The sequence below is a fragment of the Neolamprologus multifasciatus genome, chromosome 8 (genome assembly GCF_963576455.1).
Source record: "Neolamprologus multifasciatus chromosome 8, fNeoMul1.2, whole genome shotgun sequence".
In the NCBI taxonomy this organism is placed as follows: domain Eukaryota; kingdom Metazoa; phylum Chordata; class Actinopteri; order Cichliformes; family Cichlidae; genus Neolamprologus; species Neolamprologus multifasciatus.
The window spans coordinates 15,712,595-15,737,404 of NC_140446.1; the positions used below are offsets into that span (position 1 = coordinate 15,712,595).

Here is a 24,810-nt window from a genome sequence, read left to right on the forward strand (position 1 = left end):
TACTCTTGCTGCAGCATTTTGGATTAACTGAAGGCTTTTCAGTGAGTTTTTTGGACATCCTGATAATAATGAATTGCAGTAGTCTAGCCTGGAAGTAATAAATGCATGAACTAGTTTTTCAGCGTCACTCTGAGACAGGATATTTCTAATTTTAGAGATGTTGCGCAAATGGAAGAACGCAGTCTTACATATTTGTTTAATATGTGCGTTGAAGGACATATCCTGGTCAAAAATGACTCCAAGGTTCCTCACAGTGTTACTGGAGGCCAAGGTAATGCCATCCAGAGTAAGAATCTGGTTAGATACCATATTTCTAAGCTTTTCAGCGCCGAGTACAATGACCTCAGTTTTATCTGAGTTAAGCTTCAGTATTACCAAATACACTTACCAATTGTCTTATAACTAACAATATTTGTCTAAATCATCTCCAACACCCTGGAGAACAACGGGGAGAGTTTAGAGGTTTGATCAGTGCTTCCAGGTTCTCGTAATGAAGAAGGTTCAGAGGGCATCTTCCCCGGCCAAATCTTCGTCGTCGAAAAGATGTCGCCCGGCAGATTCCCCCGGCACAACATCGCCAGCCAGCAAAGATATTGCCGACATACTGGAGTCAATTGACAAACGATTGTCCAGTTTCGATGCAAGGCTATCCTTGGTGGAGATTCTTCACCGGGAATTTAAATCCTTGCGAGAATCCCTGGAGTTCAGCCAGCAGCAGGTGGAAACACTGGCTGCTGTAAATGCCACGCTAAGGGAGTCGGTGAAATGTCTCACAGACAATGTTACCCAGCTAAGTAGAGAAAATAAAAAAATAAAAGAGACAGTTATTGATCTACAAGCTCGTGGCATGCGAGATAATCTTGTATTTTCTGGTATTCCAGAAGCCGCTGGAGAAGACGCGGAGACAACGGTGAAAAGCCTCATCAAAACCCACCTGAAGCTGCCGGAGGACACGGTGAAGAACATCGCCTTTGATAGAGTGCATTGCATCGGCCCCATGCGGGCTGCGACCGGGAGACCACGTCCTATTGTGGTCAAATTCGGCCACTTCAAACAAAAGAAACAGGTGAAAAGTCGCGGCAGGGAATTAAAAGGAACGGACTTCAGCGTAAACGACCAGTTCCCCAAAGAGATCCTGTAACGACGCAGGGTCCTCTTCCCAATCCGACGCGGCTTCATCCAGAAAATGACCCCAAATAGAAACAATGCATTTTGCTATAAACTCGGTTGTTATTCTTCAAAATCTTTAAAACAAAGAGTTGTAATATTTTCATATTTGAGGTATTCGTCATAAAACATGTTTGTGACATGATGCCCTTTGCATTTTTATTTATTTTTTCATTAATTTTAAGAATTTGCAGTTTTTGTATCACTTGTATCACTTTTGTATGCTTGCTCTGCATATATTTCAGAAGCTGGGTCTTCCCTCTGAAAGGCACAAGTTGTTCATCCACTGTAACACAATAACTGAGGATGAATTTCTGCCTGCAGTTGACCAGGAACAGGTCCCATATGTAGCGTAAAGCTGCCATGTGGCTTGTTTTCAGTCGGTAGGCTCTGGTCCTCTTGTCATCAAAGTGCAAGAAATGGCAAATATCTTTAAATCTTTGAATTAACAAAGTGGCCTTGTACAATGGGTTATGCAGATGACTCCCAAAAAACACACTGACTGGTACATCCCAGTTCTTCTCACTTCCTGCAAGAATGGTCAATCAAATGAAGGCTTGGAGCTTTTCGCCTGTCCAGTGGTTCCTAAACTTTTTTTGCTGGGCCCCCCTTTGTTTTACAAGAAAAATGTTTGCCCCCCCCACGTGCACGCGCGCACGCACATGCACGCACACATCCTCCAACCACACACACCCATATTTTGCTCCATTGCAGTTTATTTCACAAAAAATGCCTCTCTGTGCAAAGTGGGTTTAAAAACATAAACAGCTGTGGGATACTGTTTGTCCGTGATTTGAACCGGGGGAACAAATCGTGGCAGGATCAGCCTGATATTATTTGTATCCCACTGTAACTTTACGGTATAAAGTATAGTATAGTATGTATATCTCCAAAATGTCAGGAGTAGTTAGTCATTACAAAAAGTGTTTGTGAACTAAAAATCACGAATGTCGGATACTGTTTGTCCATGATTTAAACAGCCCAGCGCTGCTCCCGACAAAGGGAAAAGCAATTCTGCAGGGGAGACCTACCTCGGCACTTGTGCAGGTGAAGCCAAAGGGAAGATATGCTTCACCATATTTTCTAGTCTTTGGCTTAGAATGAAGTTGGTTTGGAAACATATTCAGCGATGCTTCATCTCCTGCTTTGCGTTTCTGTAGGCACCTGTGCTAGCAGTGTCCAAGCCTTTTATTTTTTTCCCCCGATTTCATCCCGCGCCCCCCCTGCCACGGCTCTGCGCCCCTCCTAGGGGGCGGGCCCCACACTTTGGGAAGGTCTGCCCCTGTCTATGGCTACTCTTCATGCCTCCATGTTTGTGCATGTCAGAACCTCTTCTATTATATTATCAGACATGAACATATTCCATGCATCTATTGGGGAGACAGTACTAAACCCAGGTGCAAGCCCTGGCCGACTAATTCAGAATATTGTGGCTAGAGCAGTAAGAGGGGCTCATTCTGTTAGACTCAATATCCATTTCCTCTTCAGAGGACTCATCAGAGAACTCCTCTGTATCTAATTGGCCTTGTTCAGTGGGGGGGACAATAGTCTGGGTCCTCTATATCTTAGATGTCAGATTCTGAGTCAATGCCTCCAATGGGCTCTTCATCCCATCCATCCTGGATCATTTGTAGGGCAAGATCCACAGGGATCCTAGCTGGCCTCATAGCAGCCATGTTACTTTAAATATAAAAAAAAAACATCAGAAAGGACAATGTTTGAAATGCACAGGGAACTATAAACAGGGCTGCGGACCACTTATGTGCAGCCCTGACTATAAATCATGTATGTTACTGTGTAAAAATTAATTCTTGATCCATCAGAAGTGTAAGTGGGTCAGTCAGAGTTGCTAAGAATGAAGTTTCATAGAAGATTCCATAGGAACTGCTTGGGGTAATTTTTGACCCCACTTGTTGAAGAGTGGGGTAGTGATACAAAAACTGCATTTTTTTTTTTTAATTAATGAAAAAATAAAAAAAAAATGCAAATGGCCTCATGCTACAAACATGTTTTATGAGGAATACCTGGAATATGAATATATTACAACTTTTAAAGATTTTGAAAAAAAAATCAACCCGAGGGGTCATTTTTGATCCACGTGTGCATCTAAGGGTTAAGCCAAGCATACTCATATTAGTAAATATGCACACACATAGTCAAACTCAGGGAGGATCTCGCCACACATTTTTTTCCTCTCTCTCCTTCTCTTTATTTACAAACAAGTGATGTATTCTCTCGAACCTGTCTAAGCGACACACACAGCATACACCCCTAGTTATACACAGACATCTATGGGCACACTAAGGTTTGTTACATGGAATGTAAATGGAGCTGGCTCCAGAGAAAAGAGGTTAAAAATATTTAACCAACTCAAAAAACTACAAGCAGATGTTGTCCTTTTACAAGAGACCCACAGACCTCTTAGAGGTTCGAATGAACCTAAAACACCTGAGTTTCCTAATGTGTTCTCAGCCTGTGTTCTCAGCCAATTCTAATACATAAAAATATTAATTTCACAGTACTCGATACAGTTATAGATCCAGAGGGCAGATTCTTAATCATTAAACTATCTATACTTGATAAAAAGCTATGTATTGTAAGTTTATATGGTCCAAATGGCGATGATCCCTCATTCTTTCATGGTTTTTTCAGTGCACTCTCTGAACACTTAGATGGCACACTTGTTCTTGGAGGCGACCTCAACCTTGGACTAAATGAAGAAATGGATAGGCTCAATACAGCAGGAACTCAGCGTAATTGGCAGTCCACGAATATAATCAAACAGTATATGAGCGACTTTGGCCTTTGCGATGCATGGCGCTCCCTTCACCCCAACAGTAAGGAATATACTTTTTTCTCACATGTTCATCACTCCTTCTCTCCTCTGGATTTTTTTGGTCAGCAGCTCACTGCTGAGTGACATTTCAGACACTGAGATTCACCCTATAGCTGTCAGCGATCATGCTCCTGTATCCAGTGGCGGTCCGAGCCTGTTTGGCGCCCTGGGCGAACACTCCCTCTGGCGCATCACCACCACACACACACACACACACACACACACACACACACACACAGGATTGTACATTAACATAGAACTTTTGTCGGAACATACTGAATTTCACAAGAGAAACATACACACACACAGATATGAAGAGAGAGAGAGAGTAAACAGCTACCAAACAGCCAATTCGTCGTACAATGAGAACAGGACAAATCAACAATTGACAATGACTAATTAATATTAAAATCTGTAACATAATGTATTGTTTGGAGTTTAGTCTGTTACTGTTACTATTTTTACCATTTCTTCTTGAAGCAACTGTAATCCACATAATTTCCTTAGGGATTAATAAAGTATTCTGATTCTGATTGTTTCAGGATGACCTGCCATTATCCAATGACACATCTGCTTACCTGTATCTTTTGCTCATTTCTCCTCCTTTTCTCTTTTTTCTAAACTGAGGACCTGATGACTTTGAACCCAAGATTCAAATCATGATAATGGACTTGAATTTACAACATTATGAATGAAATGTGCTCTATTTGGAAGCAGCAGGTCTCCCTCCCCTTTCCACAGGTTGTGTGTGAGACTTTAAATCATCAAAATATAAAATATAAATTTTAAATCGTTATTGATCCCTTTACCTCTGGTCCTAAAGTGTATATTTATATTGTGGCATAGGTGCAGTTCAGCGTTTGGATTTTGTAACGTTTTGAAGAAAAATGGAGACACACCAATTAATACAATGTGGTGATGTGGATGGAAAGAAAAGACAGCCGAAACCGACTGCTAAGAACGTCACACTAAGATTAATAAAATTAAAAATGTCATAAAGGTTATTAAAGAATTAAAGCAATCTGAAGATAATGTTTCCACTGTTCAGGCTCAGTTAGAGGATTTGTCTGTGTTGCTTAATGAGGCAACTCATCTGCATGAAACCTTGCTTCCTTTGCTTCCTCAAGAAGAGCAAGAAAAACAAACTGCTTGGTTCATAAGTGTGCGAGCACATAATACTGAGTTTATGGAAGAGATAAAGAAATGGCTTCATGATGCAAAGGGAAACCCTCAGAGTAAAAATCTGGTGTCTGAGCTTGATTTGCCACATTTAAATCCGCCTGGTGTTGAGTCTTCTGAAGTATTACCTGCTGGAAATGGTTCTGGTGCTTCTAGGCACACCGGGAATGTTGGTAAAGGTGCTGTGATAGATGATGTTAATCCAAGTGATAGCATCTCTAATGTTGGAAACAGAAGTTGTAAGAAAAGCAAATCATCACTCAGTAGCTCCATGGTTTCATCTGCCTTGTCAGCACGCATAAAGGCAGAGGCTGACATGGCTGCCCTTCTTGTTCGACAGAGGTTGTTGAAAGAAAGGCATGCTTCGGAAGAACAAGAAATACAGCTTAAGAAAAGAAAGGAGCTGCTTGACTTAGAAACTGAAATAGCAGCTTCAGCAGCAAAGGTGAATGTTTTAAAAGCTTCTGAAATGTCCCGAGTCTCAAGTGCTGTTAATGGTGAATCTGATGGAATGAATTCGTATTTAGAACGAGAGCAGGGGCGTTTTAGGCGTTTGCTCCGACGTTCAAACCTGTGTTACCAGAGCGACCATATCAGGGTGTTGATGCAAGTGATCATCAAGCGCATGTATTGGATGTGAGGCCCAAGGTTAAAAATATTTCTCAGCCTAAGGTCGTTTCGTTGGAACAGTCAGAGACGAAGCCACAAGTATTTCCAGGTGCAGTTTCGACTACTCGGATGATGTCGCAGTCTCACGCACAATCCAAACCTCTTACACATACAGTGCAAGGTGGTGAGGGTCATGATCATCTAGTCACAGTTTTGAAGAAACAAAATGAAATTACAACTTTATTGGCTGAGCAGCAGTCTCTGTTTTTGCTACCAAGGCGTGACATTCAGTTATTTGATGGTGATCCTTTGCAATATCAAACATTTATGAGAGCTTTTGAGCACATGGTGGAGAGTCAAGCTCACAGTGCTAAGGATTGTTTATATTTTCTCGAGCAATACACTACAGGCCCTCCAAGAGAAATGGTCAGAAGCTGTCAGTATATGCCTGCTGAGTATGGATATGCTAAAGCTAAATCTTTGCTCCAAGAGAACTTTGGCAATTCGCTGAAAATTGCTGCTGCCTACATTGAAAGGGTCAGTAAATGACCACCTATAAAATCTGATGATGTGAAGGCTTTGCAGGAATATGGGTTTTTATTAAGGCAATGTTGTAATGCAATGGGAGACGTTGAGTCCTTGCATGAGTTGGATGTCTCTGCTAATATGCAAGCAGTTATAAAAAAGTTGCTTTATAAACTCAGGGATAAATGGAGGAATGTTGTCTGCGATCTGCAGGAGAGGTTTCAACGTAAAGTGGTTTTTAGTGATGTTGTTGAGTTTGTTGAAAGGCAAGTTAAGATTGCAAGTGACCCATTGTTTGGAGATATACAGGATCCTCCGACAGCCATCAGAAAAGAGGCGAGGAATGATAAGTCTCAGTTTTACCCTAAGGCTAAGCGGAGTAGTTTTGCTACTACAGTGGCCAAGGTGGAAGGGAAGATTGAGCCAGTGTTGAGGCAAGAGAGTGGTTCAGTTGTGACCAAGGTTTGCTTGTTTTGTGGAGCAGGACATATGTTGGATTTGTGTCCTTCATTTGAAAGAAAGTTGCACTGTGAAAGATTATCTTTTTTGAAAGAGAATGGTGTGTGTTTTGGTTGTCTGCGCATTGGGCACAGAAGCAAGGACTGTAGGAAACGTCTCTTGTGTAAAGTCTGTAAACAGAAACACCCCACACTCTTACATATCCACTCCAAGCAGAGGGAAAGTGTTTCAGTGCAAACTATAGGAGGGGGAGAACCACCAGATGAAGGTCCTTCATGTGCTGTGCAAAGCAGTGGTGTTACTGGGGCCGGTGAGCAAAATAGTGCTCTATCCGTAATACCAGTTAGAGTGAAGTCCAAGAAAGGTAATCGTTCACTGATAACCTATGCTTTTCTAGATCCTGGGAGTTCAGCTTCATTTTGTACTGAAGGGCTCATGAATAGGCTGAATCTTTCAGGAAGGAAAACTGGCATTCTTTTGCGGACAGTGGGTCAGGAGAAAATGGTCAGTAGTTATGTTGTTTCAGATTTAGAAGTAGCTGGTTTGGATTTAGATCACTACTGTGACTTGCCTGACTTATTTACTCAGAAAAGCATGCCTGTTCATCAATGTAATATTCCCCGACAGGAAGATCTCGATAGATGGCCACATTTGCACCATATTAAGATACTGGAGATAAATTCCGGGGTAGACCTGTTGATCGGGACCAATGTGCCCAAGGCTTTAGAGCCATGGGAGGTTGTTAGAAGTCAGGATGGAGGTCCCTATGCAGTAAAAACTATGCTGGGTTGGACGGTGAATGGTCCTCTCAGAGAAGATCGTAAGACTGACATTTTTGATGTGAGTGTCAATAGGATTTCTGTGGCAAGATTGGATGAGCTGTGGGAACGTCAAATGAAGGCTGATTTTCCAGAATGTATTCAGGATGAGCAGTTTGCTTTGTCTAGAGAAGATCAGCAGTTTATGAAGTCAGTGATGGACTCTGTTAAGTTGGTTGATGGTCATTACACCATTGGTTTACCTTTTAGGTGCAATCAGGTAAAAATGCCAAATAATAGGAAGGCTGTAGAACAGCGAGCTATGAGCCTTAAACGGAAGTTTGTCAAGAATGATTCCTGGTTGACAGGGCCAAAGTTTCTTGCTGAACCAGAAATTAATTGGTCAGTGAACCTTGATTTTGGGAAGATCTCTTTAAATGATCCAGAGATTAAAATGGCTGTTTTAGTTCATGCTGTTGATGCAAATGAACACAAGAGTGCATTAATCAAGGACATCAAGAAGGCCTACAGAAGGCTGGCTTTGCAGTTACACCCCAACAGAAACCAAGACGACCCGCAAGCCCTGGACAAGTTCGCAGACTTGGGGGCAGCCTATGAGGTCCTCTCAGATAAGGAGAAAAGGAAACAGTCTGACATGTATGAAGAGTACGGGCTCAAAGAGGGTCACCACAGCTCTCACAGCGATATCTTCTCCAGCTTCTTTGGTGACTTTGGGTTCATGTTTGGTGGCAACCGACAGCAACAGGGCAGGAAATTTCCCAGAGGAAATGACATAATACTGGACCAGGAGGTTACACTGGAAGAAGTGTGCTCTGTGAACTTTGTGGGTGGTGAACGTGAGTTGAAAGAGGCAATGGAAGGATGGAATCAGGCACAGATTCATGAGATGCTGCTGCAAAAGGGCATAAAGTGGATTTTTAATCTTCCTGCTGGTTCCCATCATGGCGGTGTTTGGGAACGTCTCATAAGGTCTGTCAGGAAGGTGTTAAATTCCATTTTGAAAGTGCAGAATTTGGACGAAGAAGGCCTTTGTACAGTTCTTTGTAAGGCAGAGGCTATTGTAAACAGTAGAGCAATAACCAAAGCCTCTACTGATCCTAATGATTTGGAGGCCTTGACTCTTAACCATCTGTTGCTGCTTAAGACCAAGCCATTGATACCAACAGGAGTGTTTCAGAAGGGGGACGTGTATGGACGACGTCGATGGAGGCAAGTACAGTACATGTCTGACCTGTTCTGCAAGCGCTGGGTTAAGGAGTACCTGCCCCAGCTTCAAGAGCGTCAGAAGTGGCAGAGGATCGGACGGAACTTCATTCCTGGGGATGTGGTTATCGTTGTCGATGATTCTGCGCCTCGTAACTCTTGGGTGACTGGAAGGATTGTGGAAGCAATTTCTGACGGTAAAGGACTTGTACGTCAGGTTCGTGTTAAAACAAAGACTGGTTGTTTGGACAGGCCGATCACTAAAGTGTGTCTTCTACAGGAAGCAGAAGAGTCATAAAGATTGACTTTTTCAAATGTCTATTTGTATTAATGTGTATTTCATTATTTTGAATTAAAATTGTGTCTTTGAATGTTTGATAAAGGATAGATCATGTTTCTCAATATGTCTCCTACATGGTAAGTATGATGTAATTATTGCTCTAAAATAATTAGGGGCCGGTATGTAGGAGCCATATGAGTTGTTCCTTTTTGATTAAGTGGGTTGGTTTAAATTGGCTCACTGTATTGGTGCACGGGTGTGGGGCGTGTCTCATGGGTGTGGTAGATGATAAATGTGGTTGCACTCACCTGTTCACAGCACCTGATGTTGATGAGCAGAAAGGTAGGGTGAGCATGAGGCAGAACTTTCTGTTGACCGCAGCTTGAGCGCAGCTTGAGCGCAGCTTGATGTATTTTGATGTATTTTAACTGGAACTTGATGGTTTTTGTATATTTGTGCACTAATTGATGCCATAGACCAAGTTGTAATTTGGCATAGTAGTTAGTGCAGTTATTGGTGAGTTGCAGTTATTTGTTTGTGGTCTGTGCATTTGTCTAATAGTTAATTCCAGGCACTGATTTGTATATTGGACAGTTGCATGTGGAATAAAAGGAGCAAATGGTACAGAAGTGTATTTTATGTGTTCATTGTTGCGCGTCATCTGTGTCCTCATGTTTAGCCTGCCGCGGCCATTGGTTGGAGGAGCCGCAATAACTACGCTTACAAAATTATGAACATGGTAATAAAGCCGGTCAATTTGTAGCAAACCTGCTAAAAATAAATAAAGAAAAAACAACTATATGTGCTGTTCAAGATTCATCTGTACCATTCTGCTGAGTGACTGTCTTCTGCTCGTCAAATATATTTCATTGCGATGTTGACCCTCTGCTAACTTGCATATGACAAATAAAACTGAAACTGAACTGAACCGAACTTGTTACAGTTACATGAATGTAACATGTACAGTTACATCCTCTTTGTAAATTGAAAAAGTGACTCAAAAGCAATGTAGTAACATTTTTATTTAAAAAAAGAAACAGAAAAAGAAAGCAAGACCATCAATCAATGCAGACTGTATTTTGACACAGTTTACAAGGCATTCATATTTCAAACATATTTCAACATTATATTTGCTAATGAATAAATGAATACCACAAAATAAATCATGATGTAACGATGTTAAAACAATCCTGAATGACCTGAAGGTAAAACTTATGAACTGGAAACAGAAGCATACAAAATATGTTTTTGATCAGATGCTGCCCTCGAGTGTTGCAAAGAAAAACTGCAGCAATTACAAGTAGGAATGCTCAGAGCAAATGAGTATTTTAATAGATGTCAAATATTCAGTAACATCCACTTTTCTAACCATCACTATTCCTCTGTCCATATAAAAAAGTCTTCTGATTCTATTTTCAGTTCTTTTACTTATTAAATTTATACTCAGTGATTATATGACTGCTGAGTTTGCTGTAATTTGTGCATCAACTTGATTTCTCTAGATCAGAATATTTGCAGTCAGCAAACAGACTATCAGGGTCACCAGAGATGTCAAGAGACCTGGAGAGCTGCTTGCTTTCATTCTTCTTTCTGTTAGAAAACAACCAAAATCCACAGTGAATTCAAACTTGGCTCATGAATCCAATTATCACAATCCACTGATCATGCAGCTGTATTATCTACAAGACTGCCAATGTTGTAAAAATGTTACCTGTGTTCAATACTAGCGGTCCCAATGAGATGCTTTCACTGTCATGGTATGAAATATCCCTCGCCACTTTTGCATGGTAACCTGGGTAGCAATGCTGTGGAAAGCAGAGTGATTTCAGCAGATGAAGGAATCCAATAAGTAGTATGAAAGATTTTTTCCCAGTGTTAATACAAATCATTATAAGTAGTACGTACAGCTGTGCAGTTATTGTGTCTCAAAAGACACAGGTGGACCTGGCAGTGCAGGTAGATAGATGAAAAGTTGGTAAAGGTGAACATCCTGAATGAGAAACGGGCTACAGTGGAGACGCCATTCTGAAGCAGCTCTACTGTGCCATCTGCTGGATTAGGACACCTAGGTAACAGAATAATGTGAAAGTTGCAGTGTTAATGTGCAAACAACTTATTTATGATAAGAAGATGATTAAAGTTCACCCATCAGAAAAGAAAAGTTAAGGCAATGTCTTTACTGTGTGGTGATCAGATCCCAGCGCACGGGGTAGCTGGCATCATTAACAGGCGTTGCCCAGCAAGAGTCCAGAATGGTGGAGATCTGCCGCTCATCGATTCCCTGCGTCTGAACCTCAATGTATAACCTCTCATCTATTTCCATTTCTAAATTTCTGTTTCTGGTCAAAGGGAAGTGGAAGCCAGGGTCCCGGTAGGGTATCATCCTCAAATGATAATGGCCCAGACCAGATGGAAGTCTCTTGTTCACAGTGCTACAGGAAAACATGATAAAACAAGATGTTTTCAGGATTTGGAATTCATAAAGTGATCGTGTGTGTGCAGTCTGTAGCAAAATATATACAAAAATATGCAACACAAATGAGGGAAATACACAATTAATGCATTAATAGAAAAGCACTGTAACTCTTAAGTAAATTTATTATAAACAGCATTACAAAGATAGGGTGATACAGCCTAGAAGAAATTACATATAAAAGCGTTCAACCACCAATTAGAACATATTGCAGATAGTAATTGGAAATGATCAAAACAAATTAAGTTGACAGAGTGGGTGTACAAAAAAATGAGCACATTAGAACAAAGTTTTAATTAAACAAAAACAGGGTAAAATGATGGTGATTCACATGGTCATTTAGTCACAATCAAACACTGAGATTTCTATATAGCTCAGCGAGCTATGTACCTTTGAAAAGGTAGCAACCACAATGTTATATAACAAAAAAGAAGACAAACAAAAAATGTAAGCCAGATGGTGTTGTGGTTATCACCTCTCTACAGGGTTGATGCCAACATCCATAGACAGTGCCTGGGTCAGAGCATAGTCACAGGAGAAGTGCAGGTGGATGCTCTTCTCATGACTTATGAGGCCATCATGAGGGTCCACATCCCCGCTGATGGTGTTCTCATAACTGAAATGGGTCCCGTTGCTCTTAACAGTAAGAAGACAAAAGAGTTTAAGAATAGTTTAGGTCGCCATCAAAAATGCTCTGCAATGAATGAAATGCTACTACAGTGAAAGAATCAAAAAGGTTATTTCACTGTACTAATTGTACCCTCAGCATTGTCCCACAAAGCTGATCATCATTGTTGAAGTGGAAAACCAGTCGACCATCCTCAAGAGTCCCGTTGCAGGTTTCATCTCGAAGATGGAGGGCATCAGAGTGGAAGCCGGCCTCAAACAGCTGACAGCGGGACAGAGATATGGTGCCAGAACTACTGACACAAGTGATGGACGAGTCTAAGAAGGAGAGAGAAACACAATCTGACTCGTTATAGCATGATATTTTTTAAAGCTGAGTCATCAATACTGATCTGAAAGACATTTGTTGACTTGACTGCTTAATATAAAGGCTGACTAATGCAATAAATACACTACAGATACTGCTGAAGGTTTTAGTTAGCCTGCACCGTAGCTCTCATTGTTTGGCCGATTGTGGTGCTCATCACAGAAGCAGCCATAGACACCGTCCTTCTCACCACACCACTCGTGCTCTGTGCAGTCCAGCTTTTCACATGGGTCTGACTCATCTGCAGACACAGAGAAAGGATCGTCAGTGATGAATGGCAATGATTTAAATTTTTATTAAATTATTAAATTATTATTATTATTAAATTATTTGAGCAGTACAAACATACCACAATGCAAAGCAGAGCGCCAGTCAGGGATGTCTAGCCCCAGAACAGAGCAGGTTTTCTCATAGGCAGAGACAGCGGAACACAGCATGCCATTGGCTGGAGTGTAGAGGCAGAGGTTGTAGACACAGGAAGAGAAAAATGGCTGGGGGTCAGAGTGCAGGTGGCAGGTGCTGAATGGGCCGGTGGTGTTGGTGATGACACTGCAGAGTTGGGAGTATTCTTCTCTAAAGGCACAGTCATTCAGTCCATCATCATCTTCATCAGTGGAGCCACATCTGGAAAAGACAAATCATACTGCCATCAGCTACTGCCTTGTTGAAGCACCAATAGTGATTTTCATTGCAACTCACCCTGGTTGGCTGGTGGGTGACTTCCAGCTGTGTCCAAAATAATTATCGTTTTGTGCCAGTGTGCCATTGGGTAAGACTTTGTCATCTGAAGGATCATTGTTAGAGTTTCCACACATCCCTGTGACTCTGTCATGACGGTTTTGGCCCAGTCTGACCAGTAAAGTGCTCTGACCATCAAACTGGACTAGCAAGTCAGAGGCATCAACCACTATGTAGCTTCCCTGCCTTACCACCTGAGCTAAGATTCCCACTGTGGTGGGAAGAGACACATTATTTCCATTTACCTGAGAGGACAGGAGATGCAATAAGTGTGTGTTGTTACTTTTGTGCAGATTAGACAAAGTAGAATGCTGTTCATCTTAAAAGTGATAGATAGTTTACCGTTACTCTTTTATTGGGTCCGATCCTGATGTACACACTTTCTGGATGATTTGAGAGAGATATGTCCACTGCAGACACAAATGACACACGGTTGTTTCCACGGTGATTGTTGGTGGCTATCACCTGAAACTGTGTTTCGTTAGTGCCATGGTTCGTGCTCTCAGCGATGATGTAGGAGCAAGTTCCCTGGAAATGAGCCACTGCTCCATCAAAGGTGATGTAGTGTGGATCCCCCCACACAGTGCAGGTGGACATGGCATCATAACAGCCCAGCTGGCCGTCTCTGATGGAGCACTGCTGTTCAGGAGTGCAAGACGAGGCAGAACATCGCAGGTCATTTGGAGCGTGACATTCACATCTCTGGGAGCAACCCTCTGTCCAGAAGGACTCGCCAGCCTGTGAACCACACCACACCAAATCATAGCCAAATTGATACAACAAATATAGTTCTAAAAATACCATTTTGAAGTTTTTTTTTTTCATTAATTGTAGGTGATTTAGTGCAGTAATTGCTAGATCACTGCAAACTGCAACTATTAATATACTAAATATTGCGAAAGAGCAACTAGTCATATCTGTTTATCTTTCTCCCACAGAAAGGACAGATGCTAAATGCTGCAACTTCAATAACTGTGTGGAACAGAGATGCATGAAAAAAAGGTATTTAATTGTTCTGATGTAGCTGTATAATCTTCAACTGATTGTTTAATGCATTCATTTATTCAGGGATAGATTTTTATTTTATTTTTTATTTTTAATCTTAAGTTTAAAGAGTTAGACCATCATTCTGCCTGTATAGCTAAATATTAATTATTTTCTTTTTAGTGGTGTAATATAAAATAGTCATAATAGCTATGCTGAATATATGATACCATATAAAGACATTGTGGTCCTAAGAGTTCAGTTATATGAAACTATAAACTGTAGTTTTGCATTTTGTAACCCCTATTATTTGCTATTTCACAGAAACTACCACATTTCCAGGTATTCATCATGCTTCCTGAAAATTTTCATATGGTTTGGATTTTTTTGGTCATTAACATGGAACTAACATGTTTTACATTTTGCAACCCTGATTTCTGGTTATTAGACCTAAACTACCACATGTTTCCAAGTAATCATTAATTTTCTTGAAGATTATTCATATGGAATTAAAAAGAAATAGACAGTTTTGCATTTTTTCAGCTTGATTCTTGGTTATTGAACAGAAACCAACATTGATTCCAGGTAAGATATCAGATCTAAACATAATATTTACGGTGATACTGTTGTCAAACAAAGAAGAATGTTGGTGGATGAGGCAGGATTCATTCCAGCATTATGGAAATATGGGAATGGTATCCTAATACATTAAAACCTAAAATCATATTAGTATTTAGTATAGTATATATGAAATGTGTTTTATTGCTAGTGATTGTGACTATACTGCACTTTTAGCTCATGTACATACATTTATATCCATATTATCACTTATAATTTATTATCTGTTATTAATTGGATTTAAACGTAATAGTACTCAGTAGATCACAATTATTTGCTATGTCTCTATTTTTATCTTCTTATCGCCACCTTGTTACCTCAGTATTACCACATTATTACTGAGCTATAATAGACTCTGTTGTTTGTTTAAAATATATTTCTGAATTTTAAGCTTTGTCACAGTCCAAAACACTTCACAAAGCTTTCTAAATGTAAGAAGGGCAAGTCTGCTGAATCTGCTGATTTGAAGGGAATTACTTCAAAGAGTATTTACTATTGACTTTAATATGTCTTACATCATAGTAGAATCCATCATATTGGCAGCCACAGCTTTCCACTGGGACACACCTGGTCCCACTCTTGATGAAGCCTTCATCACAGAAACATCCCTCAGAGCAGAACTGCTCACAGGTTTCATCAATGCTACTGGCACAGGTGTGGCCACAGTCAGTACCGCACAACTCATAATGGCTGTTGGCGGGACAGTCCAGTGCTTAATAATGAGAAAAGCGAAAAATGACAATAGTCAGACATACCACTTTTAATGTAATACAATCTGGATATAGTGAGTGTTGTCAAATTAGTTAAGTGGTGAGCAAATTTCTTGTAAATTTAGATATAAATATAATAAAACGACATGTTGACTCACTGCAGGTGGTGTTCTCCCTCCAGGGATAGATTCGAACATTAGCAGACTGACAGGCACTGACATATGATTCAATGGCACTGCACAAAAGATTGTGGCCTTGATTTCCTGACAAACATACATCAAACACGCAGTCGTTGAAATATGGTGCCGGGTCCACCTCCTCGTGGCAGAAACTGAAGGGCCCATCAGATGCCTGTATCACCTCACTCTGATCTCTAGCAGGCTGTTCATTGGCACACTGTGGACAGGAGGAGCCACAGCCGTCATTGCACGTGTAGTTGCCTGGCACCTTCCAGGCTCTCCCAAACTCATCTGGAGATGTGACTATCGTTCCAGATGGTGTGTGAAAGTCATCATTTGGATTTCCATTAAAATTTCCACAAAGTCCACATATTTTTTCTCTGTTGATGACAACAGTTAACAATAGTCCTTGTGTTAGTTTCATAAGGATAAATTATTAGTAAATAACTGACTTATGAATATTTGAGTATCCTGGATTTTAAAGCATGTCAAACAATAATTACTGCAGCTTTGATGGGTGGGAATTGTACCTGTAATTTGGTGGTACGGAGATAAACACTGCACTATATCCATTATAGGTAACACTCAAGCCAAAATTAGTGCTGACAAGTATACGAGATCCTGTTGCGTAGATAGAAACCTTACCTTCATTCAAGACAATAGGTAAATTTCTAGTTACTCCATTCACCTAGAATAGATAAGCAAAGAAAATCAGTGGGTAGTTTTTCTACTTTTTAATTGTTATTTTTTTCTTTCACAGCGGTAAAAATATCCCTAAAATATATGTAGCTGCCATTTACTTGATACACCTGAAATTGTTCATAACAATCATCGAATGAGAACTATCACTAACTACTTACTTGTACGAAACCTGTTCTATCCCTTGACATATGCACGTCGTAGCCCCAGACATTCACAAAAACTTCAGCTACTATTGAAAGTGGAAGCCCATTCAATGCCTCATTCTTAGCTTCCACGGAAAACTGATTGAGCTCATCAGTGGCATTACATAGGGTCACCAGAACATAGCGGCAGGTTCCTTGGAAGTCATAGGCCTTACGATCAAAGGTGATGTAGTGAGGGTCTCCAGAGGCAGAGCAGGTGCCATGAGGGTTGGGATGGCAGCCAAACTCGCCCTCCACCACACGGCAGGACTCCTGAGGCCCACAGGAGTCGGGAGTACAGTGGACATTCCCTGTATTTCCGTTACAGGTACACAAGCTCTGACATTCTTCACCATCCCAGAACTGCTCACCACCTTGGTGATAGCGTCCTTGATGATAGCATCCACAAGATGTTGGTGGAACGCACTGGTCACCATTGAGGATAAAACCACTGTTACACTGACAACCCTCCTGGCACACAGTATCACAAGTGAAGGGGAAAGAGAGGCTGGGGCAAGCAGAAGGACAAGAGGTTCCACAGAGTTCATAATGGCTGTTTGATGGGCAGGTTAGTGCTGGAGAAAAACAAACAGGTTAACATTTGGAGATCATGGCTAGAATTAATTCAAAAACAGTTGAATACTTACCACAGCCAGTTGCATTTCTCCATTGTCCTAAGGCAACACTCTTCTGTTGACACATTAGTGCATAATCTCGTAGGACGCCACACAGAGTTGATGCTGGATTGTTAGAGCCCCCCATGATCTCCACACATACATCCACCTGCTGCCTTGGGTCGACCACAGACCAACAGGGTACAAATGGCCCATCTGGTGAGCTGAGAATGCCACAGTACTCACTAGAATTGTAATTAGTTGTAGAATTTTGGTTCATGCTTTCCACGCAGTGAGCAGCCAGAGAGCCATCTCGCCAGCTGTCTCCAAAATCCTGAGAACTATTGACCAGGACACCGTTGGGTGTGCGGAAGTCATTGTGTGGATTACCATTGTAATCACCACAGAGTCCACCTAGGGAACCATTGTAGACACCAGGAGCAGTGACACGGACAAAGTGAGGCCAGACTGTCTGCACAGTTACACCAAAGGAGGTGCGAATGATGACACTGTAAATGCTGCTGTGGAAGATCTGGATTCGGTTGGATGTAGTGCTGAAAGGTAGCCTGATCAGCTGACCGTTAACCTGCAGGATTATCCAGTTTTTTGCAGTTAACAAGACTTAAACAGTATTGTGTCCGTGTACACATAAATAAATATTAAAGGAAGAACATAATTTTAAGTAAGTGTTCCATTCACTTACCTTCACTTTACTGTTATTTGCCATCTCAATAGATACGTGAATCCCCTCTGCTTCAAAATGCAGAACTCGTGCAAAACCTTGCTGGCCTCTTGGCACTTTTTCTGCTGTCACCATGAAGTGTGGGTGACTGGACAGTCCCATAACTTTGGCAAGTGTCAATCGACACGCCCCAGGATAATGGTATGTCAGTCCATCAAATGTCTGATATGACCCCGGGCCTCTGATCCAGCATGTTTCATAGCTATTTGGTCTGCATCCTCTTTCTCCATCCTCCACCCTGCATGATTCAAGTGGGCCACAACCATGAGAGTGGCAAGTCATGGAGCCATAACTGCAGCTACAACGTCTCCCACACTCTTCGTCTAGTATTACAGTTTGTCCAGAGCGGTAGTAACGGCCCTCAAAGCTGCAGCCACACTCAGCATGAGGGACGCAGACCCCACCACTGAGGATGTAGCCTGAATCACAGATGCAGCTTTCCTGGGGAGGTAGAGGGCAGTTATGGGTAGAGTTGGGATTAACACAGGTAGGTGGACATCCTGTGCCTTCAGACTCAAAGTGGCTGTTGGCTGGACATGGGATTTCTAGGCATAAGAGAAGAACATCGATCTTTACATCGGTGGAATTTTAATACAATGATATTTTGAAATAATGTAAAAAATAAAGTGATTAACATACCACAAAAGCCGGGTCTCCTCCAACTTGGTAGCTGAATACCACTTTGTTGACACTGACTTGCGTACACGGTTAAGGCTTGACAGAGAATAGGTTGGTACCCTCCTCCCACACACAGATCATACACACAACTGTCCACAAAGGACTGTGGAGGAAGTTGTTGATGGCAAGCAGCAAAAGGTCCAGAACTACTGCTGAGGATACCACAGTGGTCAGTGTTGCTGTACAATGCTGTCTCTTCTACAGTGCAAACAGCACAGTCCAGACCTCCGCATTGTGGCCCACAGCCAGGCTCATTATCCCCAGATGCTTGCCAGCTGTTAGCAAAAACCACATCAGAGCTCACAACCTCACCGTCACGAGTTTGAAAGTCATCTCTACCAATGCCATTGAAGTTTCCACAAAGACCGCATGTCCCATTCTGGTAAGTGTAAGGCAAGCTGATCTGGACATAATGATTTGTGTCATAAGACACCACTAAACCAAAGTCAGTGCTGACAAACACAGAAAAACCTGACTCATAAACCTGCACGGTGCCATTGCTAAGGGAGAATGGAGTGGATGCAAAGTTCCCATTAACCTGTAAAAAACCAGCAAATATATCAAGTGAGAAAATATATCTGGTCATAAAGTGTAGAATTTATCCAGAATCAAAATGACCAACCTTAGCCTGACCACGGCGTCCTTTGACAAGCTCAATTGTGTCATTGTAGACATGCACTTTCACCAGTCGTGTCCAAGAGACTTGAGTACTGCCTCTGTGCTCATTTTTGCCCTCTACTCTGTAGTAGGGCAGCCCACTATTACATTGCTCAGAGAGAACATACGTGCAAGTGCCTTGAAAGTGAAACACTGTGTCATCAAAGGTGTAGTAATGGGGATCACCGCTTATAGTGCAGGTTCCTCTTGGCACTGTCTGACAGGAGAACTGGAAGGAAGCTGGTTTGCAGATCTGTGAAAAGGAGCACGGCTCATTGCGGCACTGCAGGCCTGTTGAGGTACATGTGCACTTCTGTGCACAGGTCCTGTCACTCCAGAAGGAAGCACCCAGCTGCACTAATTCACCTTAAAAAGAGTAAAAGGGAATATCCCTTATTCCCAGTGTAAAATTTCCAGACATTTACATTCATAAAGCTTTAGGAAAAAACTTTCACACCTTAAAATTTTTCATATTGTGTCAAATAACAACAGTAATTGCCTCAAGGCACTTTATATGTGTAAAGTTCCCAAAATAACAGAGAGAAAATCCCAACTGTTATACAGCCCCTACCAGCATTAAGATAAGATGGGTCTTGATTATACATGAGGAGAAGGATTTTAAGTTTGATTCTGGATTTAACATGGAGAATTATGTTCTGTCTTTTTAGTCCCTGTCCCTACTGCAGCATTTTGGATCAACTTAAAGCTTTTCAGTGAGTTTTGGGGACAACCTGATAATAACAAATCACAGTAGTGCAGCCTTCAAGTAATAAACGCATGAACTAATTTTTTAGCATCACTCTGAAATAGGATGTTTCTAATTTTAGAGATACTGCATAAATGCAAAAAAAGCTATCCTGAATGTGTGTTAAATATAAGCAGTGAAGGACATAACCTGGTCAAAAACAACTTCAAAATTTCTGTTAGTGTTAAGGCCAAGGTAACCCCATCCAGAGTATGCATCTGGTTAGACATCATGTTTGTAAGATTTTCATGGCTGAGTGCAATCAACTTAGTTTGATCTGAATTTAGAAGCAGGAAGTTGAAGGTTACCCATGTCTTTATGTCTTTAAGACGTTCCCACAGTTTCGTTGTTTGGCCTCATTAACAGAGCTGGAGATCCTCTGCATAGCAGTTAAAATATACGCAATGCCTTTGAAAGATACTGCCTAGTAGTATAATGTACACAGAACTGGTCCTAGCACAGAATAACCTTAGTGTGAAGACAACTCCCGGTTTACATGAGCCAATTGGAGTCTGTCAGAGGCCTTCTGCAACTTTCACTAAAGCTGTTTCCGTACTGTGATGAGCTGTAAATCCTCAATGAAATATATGACAATGCACTGTGATTAAGCAGACTAAACACATGCAATAACAATAATATGCGTAAAATGGGGATGGGCAATAAAAGTGTAAATTATTATTCTGTGAAATAATTATTCAAAAACAGTTTCAGGATCAGTGGTGTGTGATGTGCATGACAATTGTGTTTCTTCTGTATATAGGTAAGCTCTCATTGCACAACATCAACCTACTTAGATAAAGAACAGATATGTAGCTCGCTGGTGTAGTGCCAAGTCACTCTTTATTGCTTCAACAACAAGTTGACTTTCACCTAACCCAATGATTCCTGGCCACCGAAGTACAAATGGTGCAGGATTCATATTTACATATTTAAGGCTCCAGCTGTAATGTACTGAGAAACCTCATCCACTTCATTTTTTATTCTCTGCTTTGCATGCAATGCTTGTGTTGAAATATGGAACTTCTCAAACACCAGTGCAGACGCCACTAAATCAAATCTGTTATCAGTGGACATATCCTGAGCAAGGGAGATAGTTCCTTATACAGTTAAGTACCAAAATGAAGAAGTTAATAAGTGTGATAAGTAATCTGTGCATCCATGTGAATCCTGCCTTAGGATAAGTCACTTTGTTGGGAACAGCTTCTCTCTCTAGCAATTTTTATTCTTTGCATGCCATATTTTGCCATTCAAAATCTTTCAAAACCTCTGAATTCATGGGCTAAACATCCTTTAAGCAGGTAGGAAGAACGTTTTTAAGCCTCCAACTAACAATTTGAAATTCCTTCATTAGTTCTTGATTCCAACAACAGTATTTAACGTTAATAACCTCAACCTCATTGCTTTACTGTACTCTTAATGCACTGTGGTTAGAATTCTTGCCTTGCCTTTCACAGATGCACATGACTGTAATGATATATAACACAAAGGCTGCAGAAGCAGATGCCTTCTGTATCCTGCAGTCTTACCATTAAAAGTGCAGCCTGTTGATCCATGGTCTGTCCGGAAGGCCCAGCGACCTGGTTCATTGACGTTGCTGCCAAGTCGAAAATTTGAGTTACTCCCTGATGCAGCACTGGTGAATGATCCAGGGAGGACATAATAGTGAGTGGAGTCGATTGTATCATAACCAGCCTGCAAATGTGAGTCACAAAAATATGATTAATGCATTTACAAATAATGAATGTTTTTTCATTAGTAACTATGCAGAGCATTGACTATAGTAGGTCTGACCTGAATGCTCAGTGTTGTTGAGGCTATTATACCGTAGTTCATCAGCACAAATGAATATTGGCCTCCAGAGATCAGCACAGCTTGGACAGTAGTGCGCTGGAAAATATGAATTCAGTTTACTATATGTTCTGTTTGATCAGTGTTCTGCTGGATTTACACCTAATTTTGTTATGATACACTTTTCATGTATCACTGTATCAAATGTATTAGTTCATAAGACATTAAGTTGTGCTTCAGTTCGAATGATCTAGATTTCAGATAAATACTGTTAACTACCTTAGTTTGTTAGTATGAAATGCTTTATGTATTTTTATCTTATTGTATATTTTATTCTATTTTATTCTACTGTATATAGTATTTTATTTTATTCTATTCTGTACAGTTGTGTACTGTATTTATTCTTATTGTATTCTAATTTTTGCTTCATAACTTTTGCACTGTCCACTTCCTGCTGTGACAAAACAAATTTCCCACGTGTGGGACTAATAAAGGTTATCTTATCTTATCTTATGTAATCTTCTGGTATCACTTAAAAAAAAAAAAGCTCAATATTCAAAAATAATCTTTGTATGAAATATATCACATGAATTTATGTCTTTATGTCTGGAAGGTGACAGTAGATTACACTAACCTACTGTTCCTGAATAAGTAAAGTAGGCAACAGACTTTCACGTATACATCACACATAAGCACATAATTTGATTCCAAATTTTGGAAGCTGACTCACTGTTCCACTTGTGGGATAATAGGCCACCTCAAACCATGTTGCAACAAAGACCCAGTTGGCATTAAAGTTGAGTCCTGGAAAGTATTGATTGATGTCCCGTGTAGCTTGCTGGAGAACACTGCCACTGATGTATTGGTTGTAGTAGATCTGACCATTTCCTCTGTTGTCTAAATCTGTCCAGAATGGAGCGATGATGTCTCTGATACGTTGTGGGAACCTCTGACTTGTAAAGTCCCTTAGTGGACCAGTAAATGTTAGGTGTCCATTATGATTGACCTGAAAAAAATAGAAAAGAAAAATATTTCCTGTCACAACATCTAAATAAACAGATTTAGATTTTGTTTTGAAAACCAGGTTTTATATTGTAATTAGTGGCAGTAAGTTTAATTAGACAGCAAAATGTTTTTATGGTACAAATGTAGTAAATTAATTGTTAATGTTAATTTTACATACATAAATGCTGTTATATGTCCTCCCAAAATAGAAAAAAGGTCTTAGCAGGGTAATCTGTGGAGAACTTCCATCATCTACCGCAGAGCTTACAGTTCCAGATGTTGGGTAAAGAGGTCCTAATAAGCAATTAGGTAGATCATGAAAAAAGATAGAAAAGGCCTGTATGGTTAATATTCTGCAAACATAAATATAAAACATGTTTCTCACAGGCTTTCAGTCTTTACTCCTCTGTGAAATGTGAGGCTGATATAAATTGAGGATAAAGCAATAAAAGTCAAATCTTTAGAGTTTTGAAAAGATACTTACTGACAGCCTGAGCAGTCACTACACCTGTACATGAAACAAAACACGGATAAATAAAATTATGACAAGTTTTTTAAGATTGTAAGATTTTATTTCTGATCCAAAAAATTTGAGTCATCACTTAGGCAAAAATAAACACACCATAAAATGGATTAAAGGAACATAAATACAATTACTAACCTGTCATTCCCAAAAGCAGCACAAAAAACCTGATTTGACCCACCATTCTGTCAAATCAGATCTCTTCATTAAAAAGGGAAAATTAATTTTTTGTTTAATTTATAACCTAAGTGCAGAGCTAAATTCAGATGAATCTGTTCAATCTTGATGTAATATTAGTTGTGAGTCTCTCACGCTCATTTGAGACTGTAGGGGACACACAAGGCGTTCTATAGTTGGGGATATTTACCTAGGAAATGTAATCAAATGCTCCATCAAAGGATATTCAGAGAAGAATGATGTCAGTTACCGTCACTGTAAAAAGTTTTCTTTAATAATATGTAGATGCAATAGAGATCACTCAGACACCAGTAACAGTTCAACGTGCACGTGTGAGAGCTCAAAGGAGACTCACACCCTGCAGCAGTCTTCTGCATTTATTTATACATAGCATGAAAACATACAAATGAGGAAGTAACATTCTTATCTAGTCAAGCAAGCTGCGCTGACTTCTTAGAATAGTCTGTTCTCAGAATAACGGTGCGCAGGCGACATCTATTCTTAAACGGCGATTTCCTGTTTCTGTCAGATAGTCTAACAGTAAGCAATTTCCTATAAATGCAAAATGCAGACAGTTAGTTGAGCAGTATAAACAGAAATATGAACACTTATAGCTTTAGTATATCAGCAATAATGAATAATAAAATGTCTTAATAATAAAAATCTCCTAACAGTCACCATGGTTAATAGTCAAGCAGTAACTTTAACAACCATATATACAGATCTCAGACAAAGGGTTTACTGCTGACACAGTAAATCATTCTCAAAATATTAGTGATGGTAAACACTGTACTCACAGTCAGGAAGAGGGAGTGAAGGAAGATAAAATGGTTTTTCCTCATTAAATTTGGTGCATGAAGAAAATCGAGAAGCTCTGGCATCTTCTTGTCCATGTTGACTATACAAAACAGAAACTCCAGCTGTAGTGTTTGCTGCTGCACCCAGGCAGTCAACACTTGCGGGTTACAAAAAGATGAATGTTAACACTTATTAAATTCTTAGAATCAATTGTGGGTGGACTGATGTCTGATATCACCTCACATTTCTTCTTCTGCACCTCCTTTTATAGAGATGACCCTTTTGCAGGCAAGACTCCCACTGCCATGACCTGCCCTGTCAAGGATCTGGTTCATCAACCCAGCATTTTAAGTTATTCTGTATTTGGTTCTTTCTTTGGTTTATTGTTATGTTTAATAACTTTATACAGTTTAGTCTTGAGTTTAGTTCTTTTTCATGTTTCTAAGGTCATTTGTATTTCTGGTTC

General features: G+C 40.4%; 1 protein-coding gene across 1 annotated transcript; it reads right to left on the reverse strand.

Moving 5' to 3' along the window:
* Positions 1-10,167: 10,167 nt before the first annotated feature.
* Positions 10,168-23,718, reverse strand: LOC146512728 (alpha-tectorin-like). Its single transcript, XM_085170096.1, has 24 exons — positions 23,508-23,718; positions 23,331-23,354; positions 23,025-23,140; positions 22,572-22,847; positions 21,845-21,940; positions 21,580-21,745; positions 19,274-19,674; positions 18,613-19,189; positions 17,935-18,518; positions 17,265-17,817; positions 16,594-17,192; positions 16,264-16,421; positions 15,713-16,113; positions 15,360-15,556; positions 13,585-13,980; positions 13,204-13,487; positions 12,854-13,128; positions 12,626-12,745; positions 12,271-12,455; positions 11,986-12,146; positions 11,218-11,469; positions 10,943-11,102; positions 10,749-10,842; positions 10,168-10,627 (listed from the first exon to the last, which is right to left on the reverse strand). Exons 1-24 carry the CDS (start codon positions 23,551-23,553, stop codon positions 10,536-10,538), a joined length of 6,213 nt encoding a protein of 2,070 aa, XP_085026222.1. The 5' UTR covers positions 23,554-23,718; the 3' UTR covers positions 10,168-10,535.
* Positions 23,719-24,810: the final 1,092 nt, after the last annotated feature.